This window comes from Rhinopithecus roxellana, chromosome 5 (assembly GCF_007565055.1).
Source record: "Rhinopithecus roxellana isolate Shanxi Qingling chromosome 5, ASM756505v1, whole genome shotgun sequence".
NCBI lineage: Eukaryota > Metazoa > Chordata > Mammalia > Primates > Cercopithecidae > Rhinopithecus > Rhinopithecus roxellana.
In genome coordinates, this window is record NC_044553.1 from 40,731,306 (window position 1) to 40,759,259 (window position 27,954).

Here is a 27,954-nt window from a genome sequence, read left to right on the forward strand (position 1 = left end):
GCTGTCAGATAGCCATATTCCTCACATCTGGGAAAGGAGTCCTCTCTTGAAGAGGGATTTTAGCAGTACATCTCTTCATGTCTGCCACACAATTATTCTCTAACACACATGTGAATGTCTATTCCTATGTGAAGCCTCTAAAGTTCATTCCCAGGCAGTTGGTGGCTCTCTATGCCTTTACAGCAATGTGAATGTTAACTTCTCATACCACACTGTGTCCTCACTATTTTTACAGCTTTCTCTCTGCCTTTTGGAAGGTAGAAACCACATCATGTTCTTCTCAGATTTCTAGTACATAGCTTGGGAAACATAGCACCTAATAAAATATATTCAAAAGAGGGAGTGATTTGATGGTTGGACTTACCAGCTGGATAACAGACCAGACTGGTTATTCTCTATTCTCGTCCAGAGATACTAAGGGATATACTTCATGTGTGTGAAAGTGAAAGGTATTAAGAAGTTCTCAAAAACTAATTTCAATGTACTTTAAATACTAATGAACTATTGGACTTTAAGGATAACATGTACCAAAAATTAGCACGTTGTAAGCCAAAGTTTTGAAATTATGTTCCCAATCATAAATCTAATCACAATCATAAGCAGATTACATGAACCTATCTGTGTATCTCTTTCCATCCATTATTCTCACTTCCAGTTTTCTCTTTCAATTTACAGACTGGGAAACAGTCCATCTAATTTTAAAATTCTAAGATGTACTGTGTTTATTCTGTATTGTAAAATAATAATTTAATTTCAGTTGTAAATTTTAGAGTTTTCTTTGATGACCTTTTTAGGCAAGGCTTAATAGTTCAATAACATACATTCTTCATTTAATCAGCCAACAATGTTTACTCTCTGCTAGGCCCAAAGCTAAGCTGTGAGGACATAAAGATGAAAGTAAATGAATAGGATAAGAAGCCCTTTTTCTAATGGTGGAGACAGAATAGCAGATGATTCACTACATGGACTGGGGAGTGCTATAATACCTAAAGGGTACACAAGGGAAAAAGAAAACATGGGACAGAAAGAAAAGGAACTTCTTGAGTTAGTGTGAGTTACTCTTTTGGTTTTATCTCCTGAATTTTTAAAGGGAAGTGGGACAGAAACAAAGTCCTTAAGAATGTCTAGAATCCCTTTCTCTAATGCAGTTCTCAGTAGTGTTGGTACTGCCCCCTAGGGGGAGGCTTTGGAAACTGCCAAAGTGAGGCACTGGGTTTCTCAATGATTGTGGAGACACTTATTGGCATTTGGTGGTCAGGCACCAGAGACGCCAAATGGCCTGCAATGCTTAGGAACACCTTTCACAGTGAATAATTGTCCTGCTCGGTTTTCAAATATTCCACTGATCATTCATGAAAAGAAAAGCTTTGTGTGTAATTTCCCAAGTCCAGAACATAACTTTGTTTTACATATAACCCTGGAGGAATCTTTCAAGGCTTTTAATATACCTTGAATTTTCTAAGAAGGTCACTACCCTGTATATTAAGGAATGGCCACATTTTGCTACTACTGTCCAAAATTTTGCCAAGAAAATCTATTTTAGATACCCACATCACTGACAGAACTACCACACACACAGACATCTGCATCAATAGCAGTGGTCTTATGTATACCACAGCATGCTATATAACAGTATGTTACTATATCTTTTAGTGTAGTCATGCCCAGGATTTTGCACATAATACTTTACTATAAGTTACTTACTGGTTTTTTTTTCTTTAAATGTTCTATAAATGATGTATGTAGGTAGGTTATATTGCTTATGAATGTTATTTTAAGATTATCAAGGGAGCATTACAAAATATTGGCTAGGACTCAGAGCATTGAGATCCACTACAATTACTTTTTCTAAAATTTCTCATTCTAATGAGAAGAAACATGTGAGGCTGGAAGTTTATATAGACCATGTTCTTATGCATATTCAGCTACCAAGGAGCATTTTTACATTATCCCTAGATTGGCAGGGCTGCCTGGCTGGAGGACAGATATTCTTCACAGATAGACATAAAGGGCTCATGCTCATCTGTAGCAGGTAAAAGAAAGAACTAACAACTCTTCTTTGAACTGTCTTCATTTCTTATTCTCAAGGGGTTGAAAATAAAGTACTCTGCCTTGGTTTTTGCCTTCAAATACTTGTCAGCATTAATTTTTCCTGGTGGTTCTCTAGACAGATAAATTGCTCTTGAACAAAGTAGATAAATTTGAGGCAATGCCCCTGGATTAACACTTTAGAAGAAAACCATCATCCTTATAATCATCATTTCCATTCTCTTTTTAGTACAGACTGTTAACATATTATTTAGCATTTCTTTCATTCTGCCTTGGACCAGAGTTCTTTGATAGATGTCTGTCATTGTCATTTATTACACATCCACTCACTCAGGCAACAAACATTTAATGAACACCCATCATGCACCATGTGGTCCATTTGCTGCTAGGAGCACAAGATTAATAAGTTCCAACTTTTGTCCTCAAGGAGTTCACAGAGTTGGGAAAGAAAGGCAAATAAATAAGCAATTAGAATGCCAGGTAATATACAGTATTTTAGAAGGTTATAAAAGGAGTGTAGAAAGTAATATAAATGAAAATATCAGCACCTAACATTGAACCTTAGACATAGTAAGTGCCAAAAAAGAAATGTTTTGAAGTTATTCAAATTGTTCCAAGGCTGAAAATTGGGCAGGTAAATTGAAGAGTTAAAATGGAAGGACAAGCCTCCAGCTAGCAAGATGATTGACATTCTGATGGGAATGGGATATTCCAAGGGCATTGGGACAAATGGATAATTTTTCCTTCAGCCAACATTTCTCTAGCAATTGCCACATACTAGACACTGTGCTATCTGCTGAGAATACAAAACTCTCTAAATCACTCGTTTTTCTCTGAAGGAATTTAATCCCTCTATTTACCAAACCTGTCTTTAGAACTATGAATACATATCCATATTGGCTGACAGAATTGCAGTTGATGGAGGAACTAATGTCACACAAATTCCCAGGCTCAGAAGTAGAATGAATCATTAGTGGAGGCTGACCCAGGCCAGCCAGGTTGCAAAGACAGCTCTGTGTCAGCAGCAGGAGGGCTACTGGTTACAAGACATCAGGAATGAGCCAGAAGTCCATAGGCAGGTGATGAGTCAGAACACAATATGTGAATCCAAATACTGAGGAAACAATGTTTGAGGCAGTGGCTCCTTAGAAACTCCTGTGGATAAACTGTAACTGAATAAGGAGTGAGGCAAGTTTCAGGCAAGGCTCAGGCCTCTAAAAATATCAAACTGAAATCAGATCATGACAAAGTGAGCAGTCAAGAGTGAACTAACTATCACTAACAGAGTCTTCTGGAGGGTTACAAACTAGATTCATTCATATGTCTATTTTTTAATTTTTTGTGACCTTGCTGTATATACATCTCATGGTCCTAGGATGGTGACTCTCAGATAACACGAATTTCAGTGTGTATTCAAGACTTTGTTTGGATGCTAAAGAACAGCAGTCGGCTGGTTTTCCTCCACTACCTCTTCTCTTACTAATTAGGACTTGGCTGAATCTTCAGTACAAACTATCTCACTTTCCATCCATTCATCCATCCACTCAATAAACACTTATTATCAGCTTCTAGGTAAGAGACCATTTTAGGTGATGGAAGGAAAAAAGATAAATAGACCTGATCCCTGTCCTTGAAGGGTCAGTGTTGGGAGGCCAGCCTCAGCTTCAGAGAACAATAGTGCAAAACACATTGATTTCAGTGACAGAATCTAGATCACTTTTTCTTCATCAATAATTTAAATGGGTATGCAGACAATAATCAATAAAGTGGTGCCTGCACGACGGTTACCAAAGAAATATTTAACTCAATTCCTCAATCCGACTATCTCTGGGAAGAGCCGGCTTGGCATTCTAACTGCTCATGAGGAAAAAAGATGATGAAACACTCTAGTTTTTCATATGCCAAGATGAAAATCATCAATCTCAGTCTCCGTGGAAGATGAAACTACTTTTAGAAAAGAGCAGTGAACTCTTATCAGTCTTTCTAAGGTGATGCAATCTTTAAGATGATACAGAGAGGGCAGAAACAGTAAAGAAGTTTAGAAGAATTTATATGGGCAAAGGGGAAATGATGAAATTTCTCTCTCAATTTTATAAGGCACTAAAAATAAGACAGGATATATATTAAACCCAAATGACTACAGTGCTTTTTGAAAGATATATATCTTCTGATGTAGCATAAGTTTGGCAATGCCATTTACATCTTGTTTTCTCAATCTTGCATTATTCCTAGTATCTTTAAACCATGGTTTCTTGACAGAGAACTGTTAAGCATCTTGTCTATTTTCTGGTGATTAGTTTAGTTAAAAACTAAAAAATAAAATCTATAGGTCACCTAAACAGGTACACTTGAAACTGAACACACCAAGGATTCCTTTTGTGGATTCAACCTTCCACTATATCTTCAGCACACCTAGAATACCATATGCAACAACGTACCACCCAACATGGGGGCCAAGTCATGACACCACAGTCAGTCATGTATCACTGTGCTTTGCCCCTAAACCACAGGTAATGTGATCCCATTACAATTTGTGCCACTAGTGTGCTTAAAAGATTTCCCATACCACACTAGAGAGAAAGCCCCAGACCTCACTATCACATACAAGGCCTTCTATGATGTGTCCTCCATTACTTCTCTGCTCCTTGATTACACGTACCACACAGGCCCTTCCTAAATGACTTCTGTGGCCATAAAGAAGAACTCACTTAGTCTGGAGATCTTAAGAGTAAATGGAAAAAAGACGCACTTGCTCCAAAAAATGGCAGTCAGGGAAGAGTTTCCCTGTAGGGTAGTCACAAAGCCTTTCCACAAGTAGATATCCTTCTGGAAAACTCAGCAGGCCAAGAAAGCCTGCTCTGGGCCCATACTTCTGCAGGGCAGGATCACCAAAATGTTTCTGTTGAATGGATTTTTACTTTCTTGATTTACAATAAATGCATGGTTTTATTTAAACAAAAAACACATTTTTATTATTTAATTTTCTAGATAAGTCTTTGAAAATGATGCCTGCAATAAAGATTATTTGCAATACTCATATTTGATGCATCATTTTCAAACCACACGGTTTAGCATGAAATTTAAATTCAGCCAATAATTCCAAGGTGACAGTTTTATCTACAAAGCCTCCATTTCTAGTTCAACCAATTTATTTAATGGAACAATTTAGAGCACTTGTTTAAACTGATCCAAGTAACATTCAAAAGGAAGTAAAGGGAAATAACTTTCAAATGCAATTTAATAATAGAAACTATTGCTGTTTTTAAAGCAATGAATCTAAGCCTCAAATGTGTTAATTGTACAAGTTCTTATTAAAGAGATTCAAGGAAGATAGCAATGTAATCATTATAAAAACGTAAACTTAGATAAAATCTGCCATTTTTCCATAAAACACAGGTACATAAATATTAAGACCACAAATAAAATCCATGCTGTGAAGTGTAACAGGAGAAAACACTGAAAAATAAGACAAAATTATAGGTTTAAATATACATTATGCTTTAACTCTCACTTCATTGGATTTCCATTACTTTCTAGACACATTCCCTACAAATATTTCCAGACACCTGGTGATTTTCTTTATTATGAGGGTTGAGATGGCAATAATTAAGCACTCTGCATTTCCTTTGGTAAGAGAAAGCATGATTTACAAGAAAAGAATAAAAATCTAGGAAAAACACTTAACAAATTACTCAATTTTTAGATCAAACTGATTCAGGATAAAATTCTTCCATGTTGCAAGTATGGAAAACGTAGTTTACTGGATAACAGCATAGTATTTAAGAGAATATCTGGGTTTGTTTCCCTGTTTTCAGTAATTTTGTGTCTGTAGGCAAGACACATAACCTCTCTTAAGTCTTAGTTTATTCATTTTGCAAAGGGGGTAGTAATAAGAAGTGTGTCTCAAAGAGTAAGATGCATACCACTGGTGGCATTTAAGATAGCTGGTGTGGCAAGGTGGGCAGATTGCTGGAGCTCAGGAGTTTGAGACCAGCCTGGGTAACATGATGAAACCCCATCTCTACAAAAAATACAAAAATTAGCCAGGTGTGGTGGTACACATCTGTAGTCCCAGCTACTTAGGAGGCAGAGGTGGGAGGATCACCTGAGCTAGGAAGACTGAGGCTGCAGTGAGCCAAGATCACACCATTGTACTCTAGCCTGGGTGACAGAGTGAGACACTGTGTTGAAAAGGAAAAAAAAAAGAAAGATAGCTGGTGTGGTGATAAACTTATTTTTAAAAATGTATCTCAACACTATTTTAATGTGTATGATAAAAATATAAAATTTGTATATAAAATAAAAAAATAAGTAATTTCTCAGGACAAACCTAGCTAGCATGATGGGAATCTCTCTTTCTTAGAGTATAGTTCTTTTCAGTTGTACTTTGAAATTTCACTTCAATGAACATGAACATTTTAAAAACAGTAAAGAACATTTTAAAAACTAAATGTCAGAAGAAGGGTCTTAGGGTTCATGTGGATTGTGTCAGAATTAAAGGAAATGGGGAGCTAAATTTCATAAGGTATTCAGCAAAGCATTGGAATATATTAAGAACTCAATACTTATTATTTTTCCTTGTGACTTACTGCTGCCATATTACTATAATCCTAATAAATCAAATATACTCCATTTAGCATAAAAGAAGTTTGAGTATCTGTGTTGAGCGAAACCATCATCTTTTACTTTCCAAATGATTTGTAAATAATATGTACCACCAAGAAACCAAGAAAGAATAAAAGAAATGAAGAAACAAGGGGAGGGACAGGAGCTCACAGAGGACAAATAAGCAAAGAGTTGATGAAATTAAATGACATATACAATTTGCCATAATAATATTTTGCAAAATGACATATGTTGCAATGATTAGGCTAAGTAAATCTGCCTATGAAATTTGAGGAATTACTATACCCAGTGAATAGCACCTATATAATCATATTACATTTTGTCTCAGGACATTAGAAATAAAGAAAACAGTTTTCTGGTTATGTTTTCTAAAAATTCTATCAACCAGCCTGGGCAACATGGTGACATCCCATCTGTACTAAAAATAAAAATTAAAAAAAAAAAAAACAAAAAACTAGCTTATAATGGTGGTGCTTGCCTGTAGTCCCAGCTACTCAAGAAGCTGATGCAGGAGGATCATTTTAGCCCAGGAGGTGGAAGTTGCAGTGAGCTATGATCATGTCACTGCACTCCAGACTGGGCGACAGAGCCTGCCTCAAAAAAAAAAAAAAAAAAATCCTATCTAAGGCAGTACATACCACTTAAAAGAAAGTCTAAAAACATTTCCTGTAATTTTACTAAGTTCTTGTGAATAGTGTTTTTTAAAATAAGCGTTTTCACAAAAAGAAAAGGGCAATATTAATATGAAATATAATACTACTTGGATAGTTCTCTCTTCAATGTATTCTATGTGTCTCCCATTTAATTGCAATTGTAGTTAACATTTTCCTGCAGATAATTATTTCTGAAAATAATATATGCCCAGCATTTTGTGAATATGTTTTGTTCTTTTAAACAAAGTATTCTAAATTTCATCCACCAACACATAAAGTGGCTGTAATATTCTGGTGTTCTAATTCTTATCACAAATTAACCACAAATTTTCTTTTACCATAGGCAAAGAAAGGACTATTTAATAATTAATCAAAAGAGAGTTAATACCACACTTTAATCCAAATGTCTTTAGTCATAGTAAGACTAAATTCTCTACTATCAACAGTTCTTTCTCTAAAGATGCAGTCTGGCCATGTTGCCCAGGCTGGACTCAAACTCCTAGGTTCAAACCATTCTCCCAACTCAACCTCCCAAGTAGCTGGGACTGCAGGCACCTGGCTAGTATCCTTATCCTGTAAGAATGTACTGATGACAGAATTGGGCACATTCTGGTGAAACCTCAAATATGAGTAACCCAAGTGACAGAAAAATTCACCTAAAGTTTCACTTTGATAGCTGACCAACAGTTTCTTACCTGGAAAATGGGGCTCTGGGCCAATGAATAAGGTAGGCTCTCAAGATTAGGGAGAAAATTCAGAAATGACATCTACTGAGAGTTAACACACGATGAACAAATAACACTGGCTGTCTTGGGAGAGATGGAAGAAACCTATCAATGACACTATGGATGGCCCTCCATATGTATCAAAAACGCAAATGTAGTCACTCAAAATTAATTAAAAAGCAATTTTTCTACTTCTTGCTTAAAATATGTAGTACAACTATAATTATGTGGTATGATGAAACAGGAGCTTTTTTACAGAGGTGAATTTACCAGATCATTAAAACTAATTTTTGGAAACAAACATGCAAATGACTTAAAATAACCATCTGGCTTTATCAAATTATTAATTGAATTTACCATAATCAGCAACTGTCCTGGCATTAAAACATATTCTACCTGTTTTGATCTCTGGCCTTCGTTAAATATGCCTTTTCATTTCTCTCTACATAACACTCTCCAATCAGTAATCTCATAAAAACAATGAGAAGAAATCATTAAGTATTTCCAAGAATGATGCCTGTTTTAAGATTTAACATTTTATATATAGTAACATTGTTCCTAGTCCTGAATAAATTAAAAGAAAACCCTTTGTGAGAGATAAAATAAGTACTTAACAATTTAACCACCTGTAATATGTAAATTTATAACATGTTTTCCTGACAAAAACACACGTTTAATCACATGATCAATTAGCGTATTCATCAAAAGCTTACAATAAAGTTGAAAATTAAAGTTGTACTTTTTTTTTTACAGTTTTAATTTTTTTTAAGTAACAGCTAACAGTACGATAAAAATCATAGAACATTTTGCAACATAAATTTAGACTCACTTGTTGGCCCTAAACCATAAACGTTATCATTAGGAAGTGACAGTGATGAAGTTTGTTATAAAATCAAATGATCCAACTATAAAAATAGTTTAATTTTTATATGATACTTCTGTTGCCCAGAAAAGGAAAACTGGCACATGACTTTTATCGAGGTACAAAGTAAAAGCAAATTTCCCCATTATGATTACAGTATTCCTGTAATATATATCCTATTAAGCTATTGTTAATTCTGCTTTCGCTTTTAATTGCTTAACTTCAAAACACTGTTATAAATAATACAAGCTGTTCTTCTAGCAAATATTTATTATTATAATAGGATCCAGAAGTTCTTTAAACATTTGACAATTACAAGAGGAAATCGATAGCAGAATAGGTCAGAAACAGGGCACTTGGCTCAGTTCTTGCAGAAATGATATACTGTGAACTTACATTTTCAACACTCTCTAAGTAGCAATGCTCCTCAAGTTATGATGGTGTTACTTCTGGATAAACCTATCCTATGACCTTTTCAACTTACAATGGGTTTATCTGGATATAACCCCATCATAAGTCACGGAGACTAGTGAATGTCTATCACTTTTGCACCATAATATAATTGAAAATTATAAGTTGCACCACCATAAGTTGGAGAATCTATAGTAGAAAAGTTCTGTTGAAAGAGTATGCCAATACATTTTGTACTTACTTTGCAGAGGCAAAGTGTTTCTAATACACTGTAACTCCAGTTCCTCTGTCCATTCCAGCTTTGGCAGCATCTGCTTCATCTCACAGTTACCATTCTCTGCCACGGACACTGGTTGACTATTGACTGGTATCTTTCCCAAACACTTCATGCGTTGTTGAACTTCCGCCAAGAGAACAGCTTGTATTGCTTCAGTTACCTGTAAGGTATTTTTTTAAGTGAATTATTTTTAGTATTATTACAAATGCTTAGGTATGTTGCAAAAAATCCAAAGCCCAGAATTTAAATTTGAACAGGTTTCCATAAACAACAACTTTTCATTCTTCTGGCATTAGCATCCACAACAACTGAAATGTAGGCAGAAACAACTGGCACCCAGACTTTCACACTGTTTTTTTTTTTTTTTTTTTTTTTTTTTGCAATGCAAGAGATTCTAAAAGGATACTTGAGGGGCATTTTTTTAAAGTCCAGAATGTCAAACATTACACTATGGGACAAAGAGGAGTTTTCAATTATTTCTCCTATTTTCGTTTCCACCAGAAGATAAAGAAAATTCATTTGAATTTATCCTATGGCTCTTAAAGACAAGGTTAGATCCTCAAACTATGTCTAGCTCCAAAGCATTATTTAAACAAAACACTGCATTTAAACTATGCTCTACACAGAAAATTAAAGAAATGACTTTAATAATAAATGTCACTAAATTTTATGTATACCTATGTGGTTTTACATATATTAAGGTATTGCAAGGCACGTCTTCCAACTGCTGTGTGTGCCCAGTCAAGGACCTATGGTTTGAAGGAGGGGGAAAGGAACACTTGTCACAGAACATCCAACCAAATTCTTCATTTTTAAAATGAAGGATCTGGGGCATGACACCTCAAGGTTACACAGACTTGGTGGACAGACCTTCTCATCCCTGATTCTGTCTTTTGAAGTACATGTCCACTCAAGATTCTATATCCTCTACCTTCAGTGCAAAGCTAGTGACAGTTTCCTAGACCTCTTCCTGGTAAAAGATGAGGTAAGGTCTAGCAGTTAGGTACAGCCAAAAGAAGGCCAGGAGCTGAATTAGTGAGAGAAAAGAATGGACACGGCTGATACAGACAAAGCAGGTACACCTTCCCGTCACCCTTCTCCAGCCAATAGTTAAACATTTCATATAGCTACATCCAAGTGCTTTTCATATAGCCACATCCCAGTGCCATAGCATATATATTTTCCCCTCAGAAGTCTGTCCTCTGTCAAGCTGACTCATGCTCCACAATTGCCACTGTCCCCCTCCATTACTCCCAGTCTACCCATAAGCACGTCTAGAGCTAGGGATATGGGACAACACCGAGAGTGGTGACCTAGAGATGCTTTGGCCAAAAACTGAACGTGTATTTATGTAAATATATATTCCGTCTCTTTTGCATGTAATGGTAGCATGTGAGACCTTCAGGTTCCAGGGACATCCAAGGAGCTTATTATGATGGCAGATACTTGCTGAATTCCTGGGACAGAGAAGCTGGCCTCTGACTTTTAAATATAGGAAGCTTCCTGAGAATACTGCAGCAACTTCCTGATTGCCGATTATCTCCTTGTCCTTATCCAGCAGACACTCAAATGTTTGATTTAGGAGTGAAAAAAGGCTAATGAGTAGTAGAATATCACTACTGCATACCATGAATACTAACATGCAGTACTGCCTAATCGCAATACAAGTGAATGGTGCTTACTCATGAATATCATGTAATGAGATATTTAACATCAGAGTATCAATTATACACCATTAATCTAAGATATACTTCTGCACATCATGATGCTGGTAAATAATGCCTATTAATATCTCTCATATGAGACCAGCCTGGTTGACATGGTGAAACCCTGTCTCTACAAAAAAATGCAAAAATTAGCCTGGCTTGGTGGTGTGCACCTGTAGTCCCAGCTACTCAGGAGGTTGAGACAGGATGATTGCTTGAACCCAGGAGGCAGAGGATGCAGTGAGCCCAGATCATACTCCTGCACTTCAGCCTGGGCGACAAATCTGCCATATATATATATATATATATATATACACACACACACACACACACACACACACACACACACATACATACACATACATACACACACACACACACACATATATATATACACACATATATATACACACACACACACACACCACTTCTGAGATATAAATATAAATTATTATATATGTTTCTTGCTAACATATACTGCTATATATATATATATATCACAGTATTGGTAAACCATGCTGATTTATGTATATCACATGATGGGATATATTGTATTACTTATTCATGATGAACAATTTTATAACACTGAAGTTATTTCATTTTAACTTTGTCATACATGTTATTTCATAGCACTGGTTCGATGATGTGGATGATGTGGTAGAAAGAACTCAGGACTATAAGTGAAAAGGTTTGCATTTCCTATTCCACTATGACAGTTACCACAAATCCAACCTTTGACAAGTCACAAACTTCTCTGAAACTTCATGTTCTCACTTACAAAAGAGTTTGTGATACTGAGAGACATTAGGATAAGAGCTGTCAATAACAGAATAGTGCATGGAAATTGCTCTTTCTATACTCATAAATTAAGGATACTGGATGATATTCTAAGACCTACAATGTGTCCAGACTATATCATACCCCTCAGAATGGGTAGTTTGGCCATATGCTTTCACTGGGCTTATGGCTGTCCTCTCACCCTGGGATGCTTATCACCCCAGAGGCATGCCCACAGTTGGGATCTAAAATGTCATCTCTCCCACTGAATATAATATTCTATATAACTTGGATAATCATTATTTCTTAAAAATATACAGGAATTTATGTATTTTAATTTAATATTTCTAATTATTTGATTTACATGTCACTACTTCACTTTTTTTAACTGTTGATTTTTTTACATAGTTGTCACCACAAATGCATATTATAAGAACAAAGAAATGAATATCATCAAAAACAAGTGGAACAGAAATAACTATAGAATAAAATAGATTAACCATGATGAGTAGGGTACTCAGAGCCACAACAGTTAAAAGTGAATACTGAATGGCATCCAATTGGAAAGAAACTCAAAATATATATTTCAACTCAGTGTGAGATGAGAGAAAGGCTGTTATCTTCTAATCATGCAATAATGTTATTACAGTATCTGGAATAGAGCGGACACTAAATAAATACTAGTGGAATTGAAATAGATTCTGCAGACTTTCAAAAATAAACTGTGGAAAGTATAATTTATTGATAGTTTATAACTATCAATACTTGAGTCTCTCTCTATAAATGTAGTAGATGGATTTTACAGGTAGTCAATAGAAATAGAATTTTCTCCAACAAAATATAAAATGTTTATATGGCATTTTATATAACTTTGTAATTTTAATAATGAGCTGGCATTGAGTATTATGGCTATAAAGCTGTCTTCCCAACATATATAAATAAATTTCTTCCAAAACATAGACATCAAAGAATCGTATTCTTTTATGAGGCAATGTGCACGGACTAAAAATAAAGTTTACAAACTCATTGACTGGAAAGAGTCAGCTACAAATCTGGGACATACCCTTATTAACTAAAGGTATTACTGAGTCCTAGGCAAGCTAAAAGTTTTAGTAGTATTTCATTAACACCTTGGAAGAGCAAAATACTGTAAAATAGCATAGAGCATCATCAAGATGCATAAGAACCGCTGTGTCCTGGTTGTTGTTCCAGTGTCTAGTTTTTTTGTTAGAAAATATTTTTCCCAACACTCTGCTCATGCTGACCTTTCATGTCTTTGCGGTGTCTCCTGGAAAAGCAACATTTCTAGCTGGAGGCCTAAATGTCATGATGTGTACCCAGTGGTGTTGCATTATAAAATCCAAAGAAATTTAGTGCGGTACCAGAAACATGCAAATTAGCAATCCCCAAACTTTTCTGTTTCTTTTCCAGCATTTATTTTTATGTTGAGTGTTTAATGTGTCAAAAGAAAAGAGACAATCTCTAGACAAACTTATTCATCAGCAAAATTAATTCATTCTTCCCCTAACCTTAAAGATAAACATTCAACTTCTGGAGCTAATTTTGCTCATTTTACAAAAGTATTCCACTTAACCAGGGTTAAAATGAAAGAAAAATTGTTAAGGACAGCTAGAGAGAAAGGCCAGGTCACTTACAAAGAGAAGCCCATTAGACTAACAGTGGACCTCTCAGTGGAAACCCTACATGTCAGAAGAGATTGGGGGACAATATTCAAAATTCTTAAATAAAAGGAAATGCAATCCAGAATTTCATACCTAGCCTAAGCTTCATAAGGAAAGGAGAAAAAAGATCCTTCTCAGATAAGCAAATGTTAAGGAAATCCATTACCACCGGATCTGCCTTACAAGAGCTCCTGAAGGAAGCACTAAATATAGAAAGGAGAGACTGTTACCAGCCATTACAAAAACACACTGAAGCACACAGACCAGTGACACTGTAAAGCAACCACATAAACACATCTGCAAAATAACCAGCTAACATCATGACGACAGGATGAAATCCACACATATCAATACTAATCTTAAATGTAAATGGACTAAATGCCTCAATTAAATGACATAGAGTGGTAAGCTAGATAAAGAATCAAAACTATCAGTATGTAGTCTTCAACATAACATGTCAACCCTCAAAATAAAGCATTGGAGGAAAATCTATCAAGCAAGTGGAAAAAAGGAAAAAGCAGGGGTTGCAATCCTAGTTTCTGACAAAACAGACTTTAAACCAACAAAGATCAAAAAAGACAAAGAAAGACATTACATAATGGAAAAGGGTTCAATTCAACAGGAGGAGCTAACTATCCTAAATATAAATACAACCAACACAGGAGCACACAGATTCATAAAGCAAGTTCTTAGAGACCTACAAAGAGACTTAGATCCCCACACAATAATCATGGGAGACTTTAACACCTCACTGACAATATTAGACAGATAACTGAGACAGAATATTAACAAAGATATTCAGGACCTGAACTCAGCAGTGGATCAAATGGACCTGATGTCTATAGAACTCTCCACCCCAAAACAACAGAATATACATTTCTTTCATCACCACAGGACACCTATTCTAAAATTGATCACAATTGGAAGTAAAACACTCCTTAGCAAACGCAAAATAACTGAAATCATAACAAACAGTCACCAGGACCACAGCACAATCAAATTAGAACTCAAGACTAAGAAATTCACTCAAAACCATATAATCACATGGAAATTGAATAACCTACTCCTGAATGACTTTTGGGTAAATGAAATTAAGGCAGAAATGAAAAAGATCTTCGAAACTACCAAGAATAAAGATACAACATACTAGAATCTCTGGGACAGAGCTAAGGCAGGGTTAAGAGAGTAATTAATGGCACTAAATGCCCAGATCAAAAAACTAGAAAGATCTCATGTTAACGACCTAACATTACAACTAAAAGAACTAGAGAATCAAGAGCAAAAAAATCCCAACGCTAGCAGAAGATCAGAAATAACCAAAATTAGAGCTAAACTAAAGGAGAGAAATACACACACACACACACAAAAACCATTGAAAAGATCAACAAACCCAAGAGCTGGTTTTTAGAAAAAAATAATAAAATAGATCACTTGCTAGACTAATAAAGATGAAAAGAGAGAAGATTCAAATAACACAATCAGAAATGATAAGGGAGATATTACCACTGACCCAACAGAAATACAATCCTCGGAGAATATTACAAACTAGTAATATATGCACATGACCTAGAAAATCTAGAAGAAATGGATAAATTCCTGGACACATGCACCCTTGAAGACTGAACCAGGAAGAAACTGAATCCCTGAAAAGACTAATAATGAGTTCTGAAATTGAGGCAGTTAAATAAACAGCTTACCAACCGAAAAAAGCCCAGGACCAGACAGATTCACAGATGAATTATATGAGATATATAAAGAAGGGCTGGTATCATTCCTACTGAAATTATCTGAAAAATTAGAAAAGGAAAAGACTCCTCCCTAACTCATTCTATGAGGCCAGCACCATCCTGATACTAAAACCTGGCAGAAATATGACAAAAAAAGAAAATTTCAGGTCAGTATTCCTGATGAACATCAATGAAAATATCCTCAACAAAATACTGGAAAACCGAATCCAGCAGCATATCAAAAAGCTTACCCACCATGATCAAATATGCTTCATCTCTGGGATGCAAGTTTGGTTCAACACATGCAAATCAATAAATACGAGTCATCACATAAACAGAACTAAAGACAAAACCACATGATTATCTCAATAGAAGCAGAAAAGGCTTTCAATAAAATTCAACAGCCCTTCATGTTAAAAACTCTCAATAAAGAAGACATTGAAGGAACATATCTTGAAATAATAAGAGACATATATGACAAAACCACAGCCAACATCATACTGAATAGGCAAAAGCTAGAACCATTCCCCCTTGAAAATCAGCACAAGACAAGGATGCCCTCTCTCACTACTCCTATTCAACACAGTATTGGAATTTCTGGTTAAGGCAATCCACAAAGGAAACCAATAGGTCATTCAAATAGGAAAAGAGGAAGTCAAACTACCCTGTTTGAAGATGTCATGATCCTGTATCTAGAAAAACCCATCGTCTCAGCCCAAAAATGTCTTAAACTGTTAAGCAACTTCAGCGAAGTCTCAGGATACAAAATCAATGTGCAAAAATCATTAACATTCCTATAAACAACAGTCAAGCTGAGAGCCAAATCACGAATGAACTCCCATTCACAATTGCAACAAGAAGAATAAAATACCTAGGAATACAGCCAACTAGAAAGGTAAAGGATCTCTACAAGGAGAATAACAAACCATGGCTCAAATAAATCAGAGATGACACAAACAAACGGAAAAACATTCCATGTTCATGAATAGGAAGAATCAATATCGTTAAAATGGCCATGCTGCCTAGCAATTCATGGATTCATTGCCATTCATATCAAGCTATCAATGTCATTTTTCACATAACTAGAAAAAACTATCTTAAAATTCATATGGAACCAAAAAAGAGTTCGAATGTCCAGGGCAATCCTAAGAAAAAAAAACAAAGTTGGAGACGTCACGTTACCTGATTTCAAACTATACTACAGGGCTACAGTAACCAAAACAGCAAGATACTGGTACAAGAACAGACACATGGACCAATGGACAGAATAGAGAACCCAGAAATAAGATCACACACCTACAACTATCTGATCTTTGGTGAACCTGACAAAAACAAGCAATAGGGAAAGGATTCCTTATTTAATAAATGGTGCTGGGATAACTAACCAGTGTTAGCCACATGCAGAAGATTAAAACTGGACCCCTTCCTTATACCATATACAAAAATTAACTCAAGATGGATTAAACACTGGAATGTAAAACACAAAATCATAAAAACCCTGGAAGACAACCTACGCAATACCGTTCAGGACATAGGCATAGGCATAGGCATAGGCAAAGGTTTAATGGCCAAGATGTCAAAAGCAACTGCAACAAAAGCAAACATTGGCAAATGTGATCTAATTAAACTAAAGAGCTTCTGCACAGCAAAAGAAATTACCAATAGAGTAAACAGGCAACCTACAGAATGGGAGAAAATTTTTGCAAACTATGCATCTGACAAAGGTCTAACATCCAGGATCTACAAAGAACTTAGACAAATTTACAAGAAAAAAGAAAACTCTATTAAAACATGGGCAAAGGAAATGAACAGACACTTTGCAAAGGAAGACATACATGTGGCCAAAAATCATATGAAAAAAAGCTTAACATCACTGATCATTAGAGAAATGCAAATCAAAACCACAATGAGATAACACCTCACACCAGTCAGAATGTTGATGTCAAAAAATTACAGATTAGAAAATCAAAAAATAACAGATGCTGGAGAGGCTGTGGAGTAAAGGAACACTTATACATTGTTGGTGGGAATGTAAATTAGTTCAGCCATTGTGAAAGACAGTGTGGTGATTCCTCAAAGACCTAAAAACAGAAATACCATTCAACCTAGCAATCCCATTAGTGGATATATACCCAAAGGAATATAAATCATTCTATTATAAAGACACATGCACACGTATGTTCACTGCAGATCTATTCACAATGACAAAGACATAGAATAAACCTAAATGTCAATCAATGGTAGACTGGATAAAGAAAATGTGGCTCATATACACCATGGAATACTATGCAGCCATAAAAGAGAACAAGATCATGTCCTTTGCACTGACATGGATGGAGTCGGAGGCCATTATCCTCCAATAAACTGACACAGGAACAGAAAACCAAATACTGAATGTTCTCACTTATAAGTGGGAGCTAAATGATGGAACACTTGAACACGACCTATACTGCAACCTACTGAAGAGCAGAAGGTGGGAGGAGAGAGAGGATCAGGAAAATCTACTAATGGGTACTAGGCTTAATGTCTGAGAGATGAAATAATCTGTATAGCAAACCCCCATTACACAAGTTTATCTATGAAACAAATCTGCACTTATACCCTTCAACTTAAAATAAAAGTTTAAAAAAAAGTAAAATCAAGCTAACATAATTCAGCTAAATGCTTAAATGAATAATTTTATAAATAATTTGAGGATGGCTGGGCGCAGTGGTTCACACTTGTAATCCCAGCACTTTGGGAGGCCAAGGCGGGAGGATCATTTGAGGTCAGGAGTTTGAGACCAGCCTCACCTACATGGTGAGACTCTGTCTCTACTAAAAATACAAAAATTAACTGGGCATGGTGGCTCATGCCTGTAATCCCAGCTACTTGGGAGGTTGAGGCAGGAGAGTCACTTGAATCTGGAAGACGGAGGCTGCAGTGAGCCGAGATTATGCCACTGCACTCCAGCCTGGGTGACAGAAAGAAAAAGTAATAATAATAATAATTTGAGGATCGGCTATTGAAGCAGTAAAATGGATACTTGCAAGAGTCTCTATTCTTCCTGAAGGGCTGCATTACTCATTTCCATTTTACATATGAGCAAGACAAATAATCAAGAAGTTTAACCTATCTTCCAGATCATGCATCAGGCCAGTAGCAGAGATGAGAAGAGAATCTTGAAGGCTGGAATTCCTGTAGAGTGGGTAAATTCTCTGGTAGTCTTCGTCTACAGCCGGCATTTCACATACCGTCACAGAGTCATAAACCTTAAAGGTCTGTTAGTCCAAACATGCCCAAATCACATTAAAGTTTATTTGAAGGTCAAATGAACAACTACCAAAGATCTTCAAGTGAGAGCAATTTAAGAGAAATGTTTTGTTGAATCCTTCTTTTTAATAATTTTTTTCCCATTTAAGAATTTTTTGGTTACTGCGGAAAAAATCTCACTTTTAATAGATAAGCCTTTATGGGGTGACTACTAATGTGCTGATAAAGTTGCATGTACTTGTGTATATTCCAATTATTACAAAGGTTGCCTGCATAGCTACTCATTCATTCATTAAATATGTATTGACTGCCTACTGTCACTTCTGCTTTTCTGGGCATTGGTAAGAGAGGGGCAAATGAGACAAACAAGGTCACTGCTCTCAGCAGGCTTATATAGCAGTGTGAACACAAAATAAGCAAGCAAAACAGCAAATAATATAATTTCCATTAAAAGTAATCACAGCAAAAAAACTAGGTAATGTGATGATGACTGGATGAGTGGGGTTGGGTAGAATGTGGCAACAATATTAGTTGGAGTTATAAGAGAAGACTTCTTTAAGGAGACAGATTTTTAAGCAAATGCCTAAATGATTAATGAAGAAATGAGAATTCTAGCCCAACAGAACAGTAAGATCCTGAGTTCAGATGAGCTTTACGTCTTCTGAAAATAAAAAGAAAGCCAGTTGCGGCTAAATCAAGGTAAGATAGGAGGTGGTAAATGATGACAGATGGGGTCAGGCTGGGGAAAAAAATCACATGCATACTTGCAGGCCAGGACAACTATTTTTTAGAGCCATTCCAACTGTGTACATTTAGTATTATAGCATCAGCTCCTACAGTATATTACGAGTTAACTTTTTTTGTTTCCTTATAACCAAGAATAATCATTTGTAATAGGAGTTACTGCTATTTCAATCTTGCAAATTTGATATGTAATGTATCAAGTTCATAAAAAAGAATAAACTTCTAGTAAACATTCATGGAATCAATGCACAACTATTTATTGTACAATGCACAAAAGTACTGGTAAAATTTTAAGACCAAAAGGAGCCTTAAAGGAGAAAGAAGAACTTAAATTGGACATTGAAGAAACCAGCCCTCTAAGTCAACTCACAGATGAGGTACTCTCAGAATGTAAAAAAAAAAAAGATTTATTAAACTACAAAACTATAGTAACCAAAAGGCATGGTACTGGCTCAAAAGTAGACCTATGGACCAATGGAAGAGAACAGAGAACCCTGAAATGAATCCATACACCTACGGTGAACTCATTTTCGACAAAAGTGCCAAGAACACACATTGGGGAAAAGAGAGCCTGTTCAATAAATGGTGCTGGGAAATCCTTATGCAGAAGAATGAAACTAGACCCCTATCTCTTACCATATACAAAAGTCAAATCAAAATGGATTGAAGACTTAAATCTAAGACATTAAACTATCAAACTACTACAAGAAAACATTGGGGGAGATCTCCAGATCATTGGTCTGGGCAAAAATTTCCTGAGTAAGCACAGGCAACCAACACAAAAATAGACAAATGGAATCACATCAAATTTAAAAGCTTCTGCATAGCAAAGGAAACAATCAACAAAATCAAGAGACAATCCACAGAATAACAGAAAATACTTGCAAACTACCCATCTGACAAGGGATTAATACCCAGAGTATACAAGGAGCTCAAACAACTCTATAGGAAAAATCTAACAATCCAATAAAAAAATGGCCAAAATAATTGAATAGACATTTCTCAAAAGAAGACATACAAAGAATAAACAGGCATATGCAAAGGTACTCAACATCACTTATCATCAGAGAAATGCAAATCAAAGCAACAATGCAATATCATATTACCCCAGTTAAAATGGCTTATATCCAAAATACAGGCAATATCAAATGCTGGTAAGGATGTGGAGAAAAGAAAATCCACCGTTGGTGGAAATGTAAACTAGTACAACCACTATGGAGAACAGTTTGGAGGTTCCTCAAAAAACTAAAAACACATCTATCATATGATACAGCAATCCCACTGCTCAGTATAACCCAAAAGAAAGCAAACCAGTATATCAAAGAGAAATCTGCACTCCTATGTTTGTTGCAGAACTGTTCACAACAGCCAATATTTGGAAGCAACGTAAGTATTTGGAAGCAATTAGGTATCCATCAACAGATAAACGGATAGAGAAAACATGGTACACATACACAATAGAGCACTATTCAGTTATAAAAAAATGAGACCCTGTCATTTGCAACATCATGGATAAGCTGGAGATCATTATGTTAAGTGAAATAAGCCAGGCACAGATACACTAACATTGCATGTTTTCACTTATGTGTGGAATCTCGAAATCAAAACAGGTCAGGTGAGATGGCACACACCTGTAATCCTAGCACTTTGGAAGGCTGAGGTGGGTGGATCACTGGAGCCCAGGAATTTGAGATCAGCCTGAGCAATATGGCAAAACCCCATCTCTTTAAAAATACAAAAAATTAGCCAGTTGTGGTGGTGCATGCCTATAGTTCCAGCTACTTGGGAGGCTGAGGTGGGAGGATCACTTGAGCCTGGTAGAGCGAGGCTGCAGTGAGCTATTACTGTACCACTGCACTCCAGCCTGGGTGACAGAGCAAGATGCTTTCTCAAAAATAAATAAAATAAATAAATAAATAAATAAATAAATAAATAAATAAATAAATAGGCCAGGTGCAGTGGCTCACACCTGTAATGCCAGCACTTTGGGTGGCCGAGACGGGTGTATCACAAGGTCAGGAGACCAAGACCATCCTGGCTAACATGGGGAAACCCCGTCCCTACTAAAAAAGTACAAAAAACAAGCCAGGCAAGGTGGCGGGCGCCTGTAGCCCCAGCTACTTGGGAGGCTGGGGCAGGAGAATGGCGTGAACCTGGGAGGCGGAGCTTGCAGTGAGCTGAGATCTGGCCACTGCACTCCAGCCTGGGCGACAAAGCGAGACTCCATTTCAAAATAATAATAATAATAATAATAATAATAATAATAATAATAAATAAATAACTACATTGAACTCATGGACATAGAGAGTAGAAGAATGCTTAGCAGAGGCTGGGAAGGGTAGTGTGGAATAGGGGTAGGTGGGGATGATTAATAGGCGCCAAAAAAAGTCAGAAAGAATGAATAAAACCTACTATTTGATACCACAACAGGGTGACTATAGTCAATAATAATTTAATTTTACTTTTTAAGATAACTAAAAGAGTATAAATGGATTATTTCTAACACAAAGGACAAATGCTTGAGGTGATGCATACCCCATTCTCTGTGATGTGATAATTAGGCATTGCATGCCTGTATTAAAATATTTCATGGACCCCGTAAATATATATGACCACTATGTGCCCACAAAAATCAAAAATTAAAAAAAGTTATAATTTCACATATTCAAATTCCCACACATAGGTACTTTAATGTATGTCATATTTTGAAATCAAATAATGGACAATTCTGCTTCAGACTGAAGCTTCAACAAGCAAGAAATTACCTGTGGTGACAAGAACCTCCCTCCCTCAGTCCCGGGCATTCACGCTCCCCTGGTGAATGGTGTACCCTTGCTTATGTTATGGCCTGTGTTTTCCCTCATCTCTATGCCTGTTCAAAGGCCATTTTACGAGGACAAGAGTAACTACTTGTATTTTCAGATAGAGGTGGGTATCCATGAACCACAGCAGCAAGGTACTCTTCCAGTAACTTCATGAATGTGAATTATATCATACCTGCACAGACTGGTCTCGCCAACAGGAAATTAGCTTCAAAAGTGAAAGGTCAGCCTCAGGTACATGGGATTCATTCTTACCTAGAAATATACAGAACACATTTATATCTTGAGAGTATTAAAAATGGTTAACGGCTCTTAAGATGGGCTGCATATTAGAATCACCTGGGAAGCTTTTTTTTTAATAAACACCAATGCCCAGGTTCAATCTTCCAAAGATTTTTATTTTACAGATCCTGTGGTAGAGGTGGGACAGGTATTAATGCTTTGTAAAAGTGCCACAGATGATTTACATGTACAACCAGAGTCAACATCCATTTGTGTACATTTATATACACACCCACGCACCCACATACACACACACACACATTTATATGTAATTCTAACAATTATGCTAACACATATTCACATCAAATCAGATTCATTTTTACAGTTTCAATACATTTTTGTTCTTTTTGCTGACCTAAGACAGATCACCAAATCTTACAATTCCTTCCTTATACAAATTCTGAAATTCTACTCTGCCATGAATTAGTCTCTATCACATGTAAAATCAAAGAAAAGACTTCCTTTGATTTGTCCTTATCCAGCTCTACCACTCTGATCAATAGGCAGAACACTACTGTTTTAATTTGACTCATTCTGTTATGTATTGTTTCTTTTCTGTTTGCCCTCTCCAATGTCCTTCCTATCTATTTGTCTTAATGTTCAGTGTGAAATTTTAAGAATGAGTGAGTGCTTTAAGCAAAGACCTAAATGATTAATGAAGAAATGAGAATTCTTCATTAATTTGGTTTAAGTAAATTGGTTCATAGAGTGTCCAGCAGTTTCCTACACAAAAAAATACTTAATAAGTATCTTTTCATTAATTGAAAATGTACATATAATCATAATGAACAGTCGATGAATTAAGGCTTTCTGATGGCTAAAGTCTATTATCTAGGCAGCAGATCCTGAGAGTGAGATAGGGAAGAATGGTAAGGGCTTGCACAAGCGGAAAAGTTGTTACTATAATTGTCTACTTAAATTAATATATTGATATATGTTTGACATTGTGGTATCAACTATTTAAATTAGCATTTGTCTGATACACTTTTCATCAAATCCCTATTTTTATATTAACATGAGATATCTATCTATCGATCGATCTATATGACTATATTTACCACATTAGTAGTCAAGGAAAATGTAATAAAAGTATTGTATACAATGCAATTTGAGAACACAAAAGTAATATATAAGAAACTTCTGACCAATTATTGATAGTATTTTTTCCTGATAGAGCACTTAATATAAATGTAAAATGACCAAGAACACTATATAAAACATGTAAATATGATAGAAGATTATAATTTTGACATGTTTTCCATTTCTTCATGAACACAGCAGGTAAGAGAACATTTTCTTTTGATCTCTGTTTTTCCTCCCTCTCCCACTTTGTTGACCTTGTGACTCAACCATCAAAGCTAAGTATTGGTCTCAACTGTAACTACTTACTAATATCATGGGGTACCTCAAAGCACACTTTAATGTGATGTTGAAATTTTAATATGTGATAGAAATGAGAGCCAACTTATCTTGGCCATGTCAGTGAGTTAAAGAATTAATTGCAACTTTAGGGGGAAAGATGAAAAGAAAATATCCGAGGCTTACCAATATTATTCAGTCACCATTCCTGCTGACAGACGTGAATACTGGTTCCTGTCAACATTTTAGAATGAGCACCTCAGAGTATTATTTTATTCTTTAGGATTTGGCTTTATAAAATTAATACTATGAAGTCAATACTTCCTTTTGTTTAACCTTCCTTCTTCCTATTAGTTTTTTTTTTTTTTTTGAAAAATGTTTTCCTCGTCCTTAGCTGAATTTCAAATGCGATAAATGCCAACTTAAATCCCAGAGAGATGATTCTATAGTAACAGTAGTTGCTTAGGCTTTTTTGCTGGGGCAGCCACAGGAAAAACAGGGACCTCCTTGATTCTAGTTAGCAATCCCCTGTCTTTGCAGAAACACTTATATTAAATCTTAAATTCCAATCCCCTTCCCAGTTACCAGTGCTAAAAAACAAACAAACAAACAAACGAACAACAACAGCAAAAAATACTGGATAGCTAACCCTAATAAGAGTAACTGTCTAAGGAGAAAGGAGGCAACCCAGACTGGGGCTATTTAGAGGGAACTTTGTCTGTAATCATAAATGTGAAAAGTGGCCTGACACAGTGGACAGGAAATGGGGTTAGGAATCAGATTTGGATTGGAATGCAGGCCCCTCTACCGAAGAGCTGTTTGCCTATAAGTCATCGAACTTCCTTGAGTCCCATTTTTTTTAAGGTAAAACAGAGATGCTGCCTCCTACTGTGCAGGGTTGTTTTTACATTAAATGAGTAAAAACATTAAATATGTAAAACCATTAACATAATTCTTGGAACATACTAAGCACTAGATAATTGGAAGCTATTAATAAACTCTCACTTAAAAATACTCTTTTCAGCAGTCCTGTGAGGGCCACTGTGTACTGTTATTCAGGTCACCCCATCCTATGGATCATATACTGCACAGCTTTGGAGGCAACATGCACACTGTGTCTGGGATCACATTCCCATTTTACAAATGTAGTAATTAGGGCATTTAAAAAGTAAAAGACATGCCCAATAGAACACAAGTAGTCAATGGCAGAGCTGGATCTTGAATCTCAGCCATCTATCTTATTTATCTCGAAAACCATTGTTCTAGTCATTATTTATCCTTTAATTTTATTTGTCCATTAATTTAACTCATCCACTAGTGCAAAAGTTATTTGCTAATTCCTTCTAGATATTGTACTGCGAACTGGGGACACAACAATGAATAAAACTGTCACCAAAATATAACTTCCATGGAGCTTACAATTTAGTAGCAGGAGGCAGATGAGATTTTTAAAAGTAACAGATGTCAGATAGTGAAGAGGCTTATGGAAAACAGTATGACAGCGAAAGGGGTAGGGAGTGCTGGGGAGGAGGTAGGGCACCTTCAGTGATAAAGTGGCACTGGAGCAAGACTTGATGGATGGTAGCAGGTGGAGGGTGAGCAGGTTGAGCCATATGAAGGTCTAGGGAAAGAACACCACAGGCAAGGGTACAGCTAATGCAAAGGTCCTCAGACCTGCTTGTCATGTTTGGGTAAGAGTAAAAAGGCTAGGGTAGCGGGAATGAGTTAAGCAGGGGGTGAACACTAAGAGATAAGGTTGGATGGGGGTGTGTATGTGATGACATATGTAAGCGGCCAGATCCTATAGGGCCTTGTGTGCTATAGTAAGGACAATGGCTTTTATTCAGAGTGAAACAGAAGCCACTGGAAGGTTATACATAGAAGAGTGAGGTTCTGACTTAGTTCTGAATAAATCATTCTGGCTGCTTGGTTGGGAACAGAGTGCAGAAGCCAAGAATAGGAGCAGAGAGATGATCAGGTGCCTACTGTGGTCATCCAGGCAGGACAGGAGGAATGCTCACAGGGGTGAGGGTAAGGGAAAGGAAGGTTGAGAGAGATGGAGCTGCTGGTGTAGTGGGTGAGAAGCAGTCAGATTCTGGGATACATTATGAAGGTAGAACTGACACAATTACTAACAGATTGGATGTGGGCTGTGAGAGAAAGGGAAAGGAAAAAATAATCGCAAAGTTCTTGGCTTGAGCAATTGGCGATTGGAAGGATAGAACTGTCATTTACTGAGATGTCCCAAACTTGGAAAAGCAGGTTTGGGAGATAAATTTGCCATTTGGTATCAAGAGAAAATCTAAACACTGAAGTTGAGAATATAACCTTCTAAAATTGCAAGAACATTATCTAATATAATAATCATTTATTTGGTAATAAAGATATTGATGCAATAAACTTTCCAATAAAACACAATAATAAAATACTTAACACCTAAGTCTTTCCTTTGCTGAAAAGTTTCAAATTTTTAGGCATTTCAAAGATCATTTGAAATCTATGTTTTATAAATGTTAGAATGTTATGTCTATGTTTTAAAATTATAAAATGTTCAATTTGTGTTTTTAAATGTTTGATAAATGTCACCCACCTCATTTTCTAAATGAAGAAAGTAAGGCCCAGAAAAGCTAAATGACTAGCCTCAAGCCACACAGCTAGTGTAATCACAAACATAGGTAAAATCTATGTTTTATAAATGTTATTTATTTTGACATTGCTAACCAGTTATAGAAAGACTAGTTATTTCCTTTCATAGGAAAAAAAAATCAGATCATATCTGTGTCAGTAACTCCCTTACCATTTCGTGAGCAACCGTAGAAGCTTGACATATTTAAAATGTCATTCCCAGCACTTCTCATCTTATTATGTGCACATTCCATTCTGAAAGAACTGTTAGAAAAAAGATTAGCAGTATAAGCACAAAAAAATATTTGAGGAAATAAATCAAAGATGTGGGTACATGACCACTTTCACAAATTTGGAAATTGAATACGGATTATTTTTAGCAATATCTTTCACATCAATTTTTTTTGTGAATCTGATTTCCTCACTTTGCTCCCACCTAAATCTTTTTTTTTTTTAGGCTCCCACCTAAAATCTTAATCCCAATTGACCTGCACATCTTAGTTTGCCAGTATTATCTGTGACCTACGTTTACAAGAGAGGCTTTGCTATTTTAGGTCACATGACTACTGACTAATGCAACAAATTAAAAAAACCCAGTATGTTGACATCTGTCAAAGAATTCTCCTCAGCTACCACTGGAGCCTTATGAAGGCGGGTTTTACCCTACACCAGTGTTCCCATCACAGGAATCTTCCGAAACTGCCAGGGATGTTCTGATAAGTAGGCAGGTGTTGCCTTAAAATTCAGTTAAATCATGTGCCCAGTTGTTAAGCTTACAAAGATTTCTCAACCTTCACAACCACAGTAAAATATCTGTGAAATGGTCAAATTTGTTGGAAGGATTTGGTGTGACAAATCCAATATACATTATTTTGATTTCTCAAAAAATAGTATCTGGGCTCTGACAGCAGATCAAATCTGGAGTGGCTGCAGTAGAGAAGCAGTCTCTCATCCTGACACCTTCATTCTATAATTTGTTTCAATGAAGAATTCTTTAAAGAGTCAACTAATGTGTGACAACATTTGAAAGGCTATTTAATGAAAGGCATACCAAAAGTCCGTAAGCTTCCCTAAAGTGCACCAGACATCAGACACATCAGTTCCATCCTGTAATCTGTATCAGGAATAAACTTACAATGAAAACCTCTGGCAAACAACTAAGTCCCTCATCTGCTCTGTGGGATCATGATTAGACCAATAAATCAAATTGGTCAGCAGCCTAAGCTTTTAAGAATTTGACAGTCACCTATACCACCCACCTCATTTTGTAAATCAGGAAAGTAAGGCCCAGAAAAGCAAAGTGACTAGCCCAAAGTCACATAGTAGTGTAATCTCAACACTCAAAAACAACAGTTATTACTAAACTGTACTATGT

General features: G+C 36.1%; 1 protein-coding gene across 1 annotated transcript in view; it reads right to left on the reverse strand.

Moving 5' to 3' along the window:
- WDR72 (WD repeat domain 72) overlaps positions 1-27,954 on the reverse strand; it is a 244,202-nt gene that overhangs the window by 67,746 nt on the left and 148,502 nt on the right. Inside the window, exons 16-18 of the mRNA XM_030931778.1 lie at positions 26,752-26,843; positions 22,489-22,568; positions 9,568-9,763 (exon numbers count right to left, since the gene is read on the reverse strand). Of these exons, the coding sequence (XP_030787638.1) occupies positions 9,568-9,763; positions 22,489-22,568; positions 26,752-26,843 (368 nt within the window). The remainder of the gene's footprint in view (positions 1-9,567; positions 9,764-22,488; positions 22,569-26,751; positions 26,844-27,954) is intronic.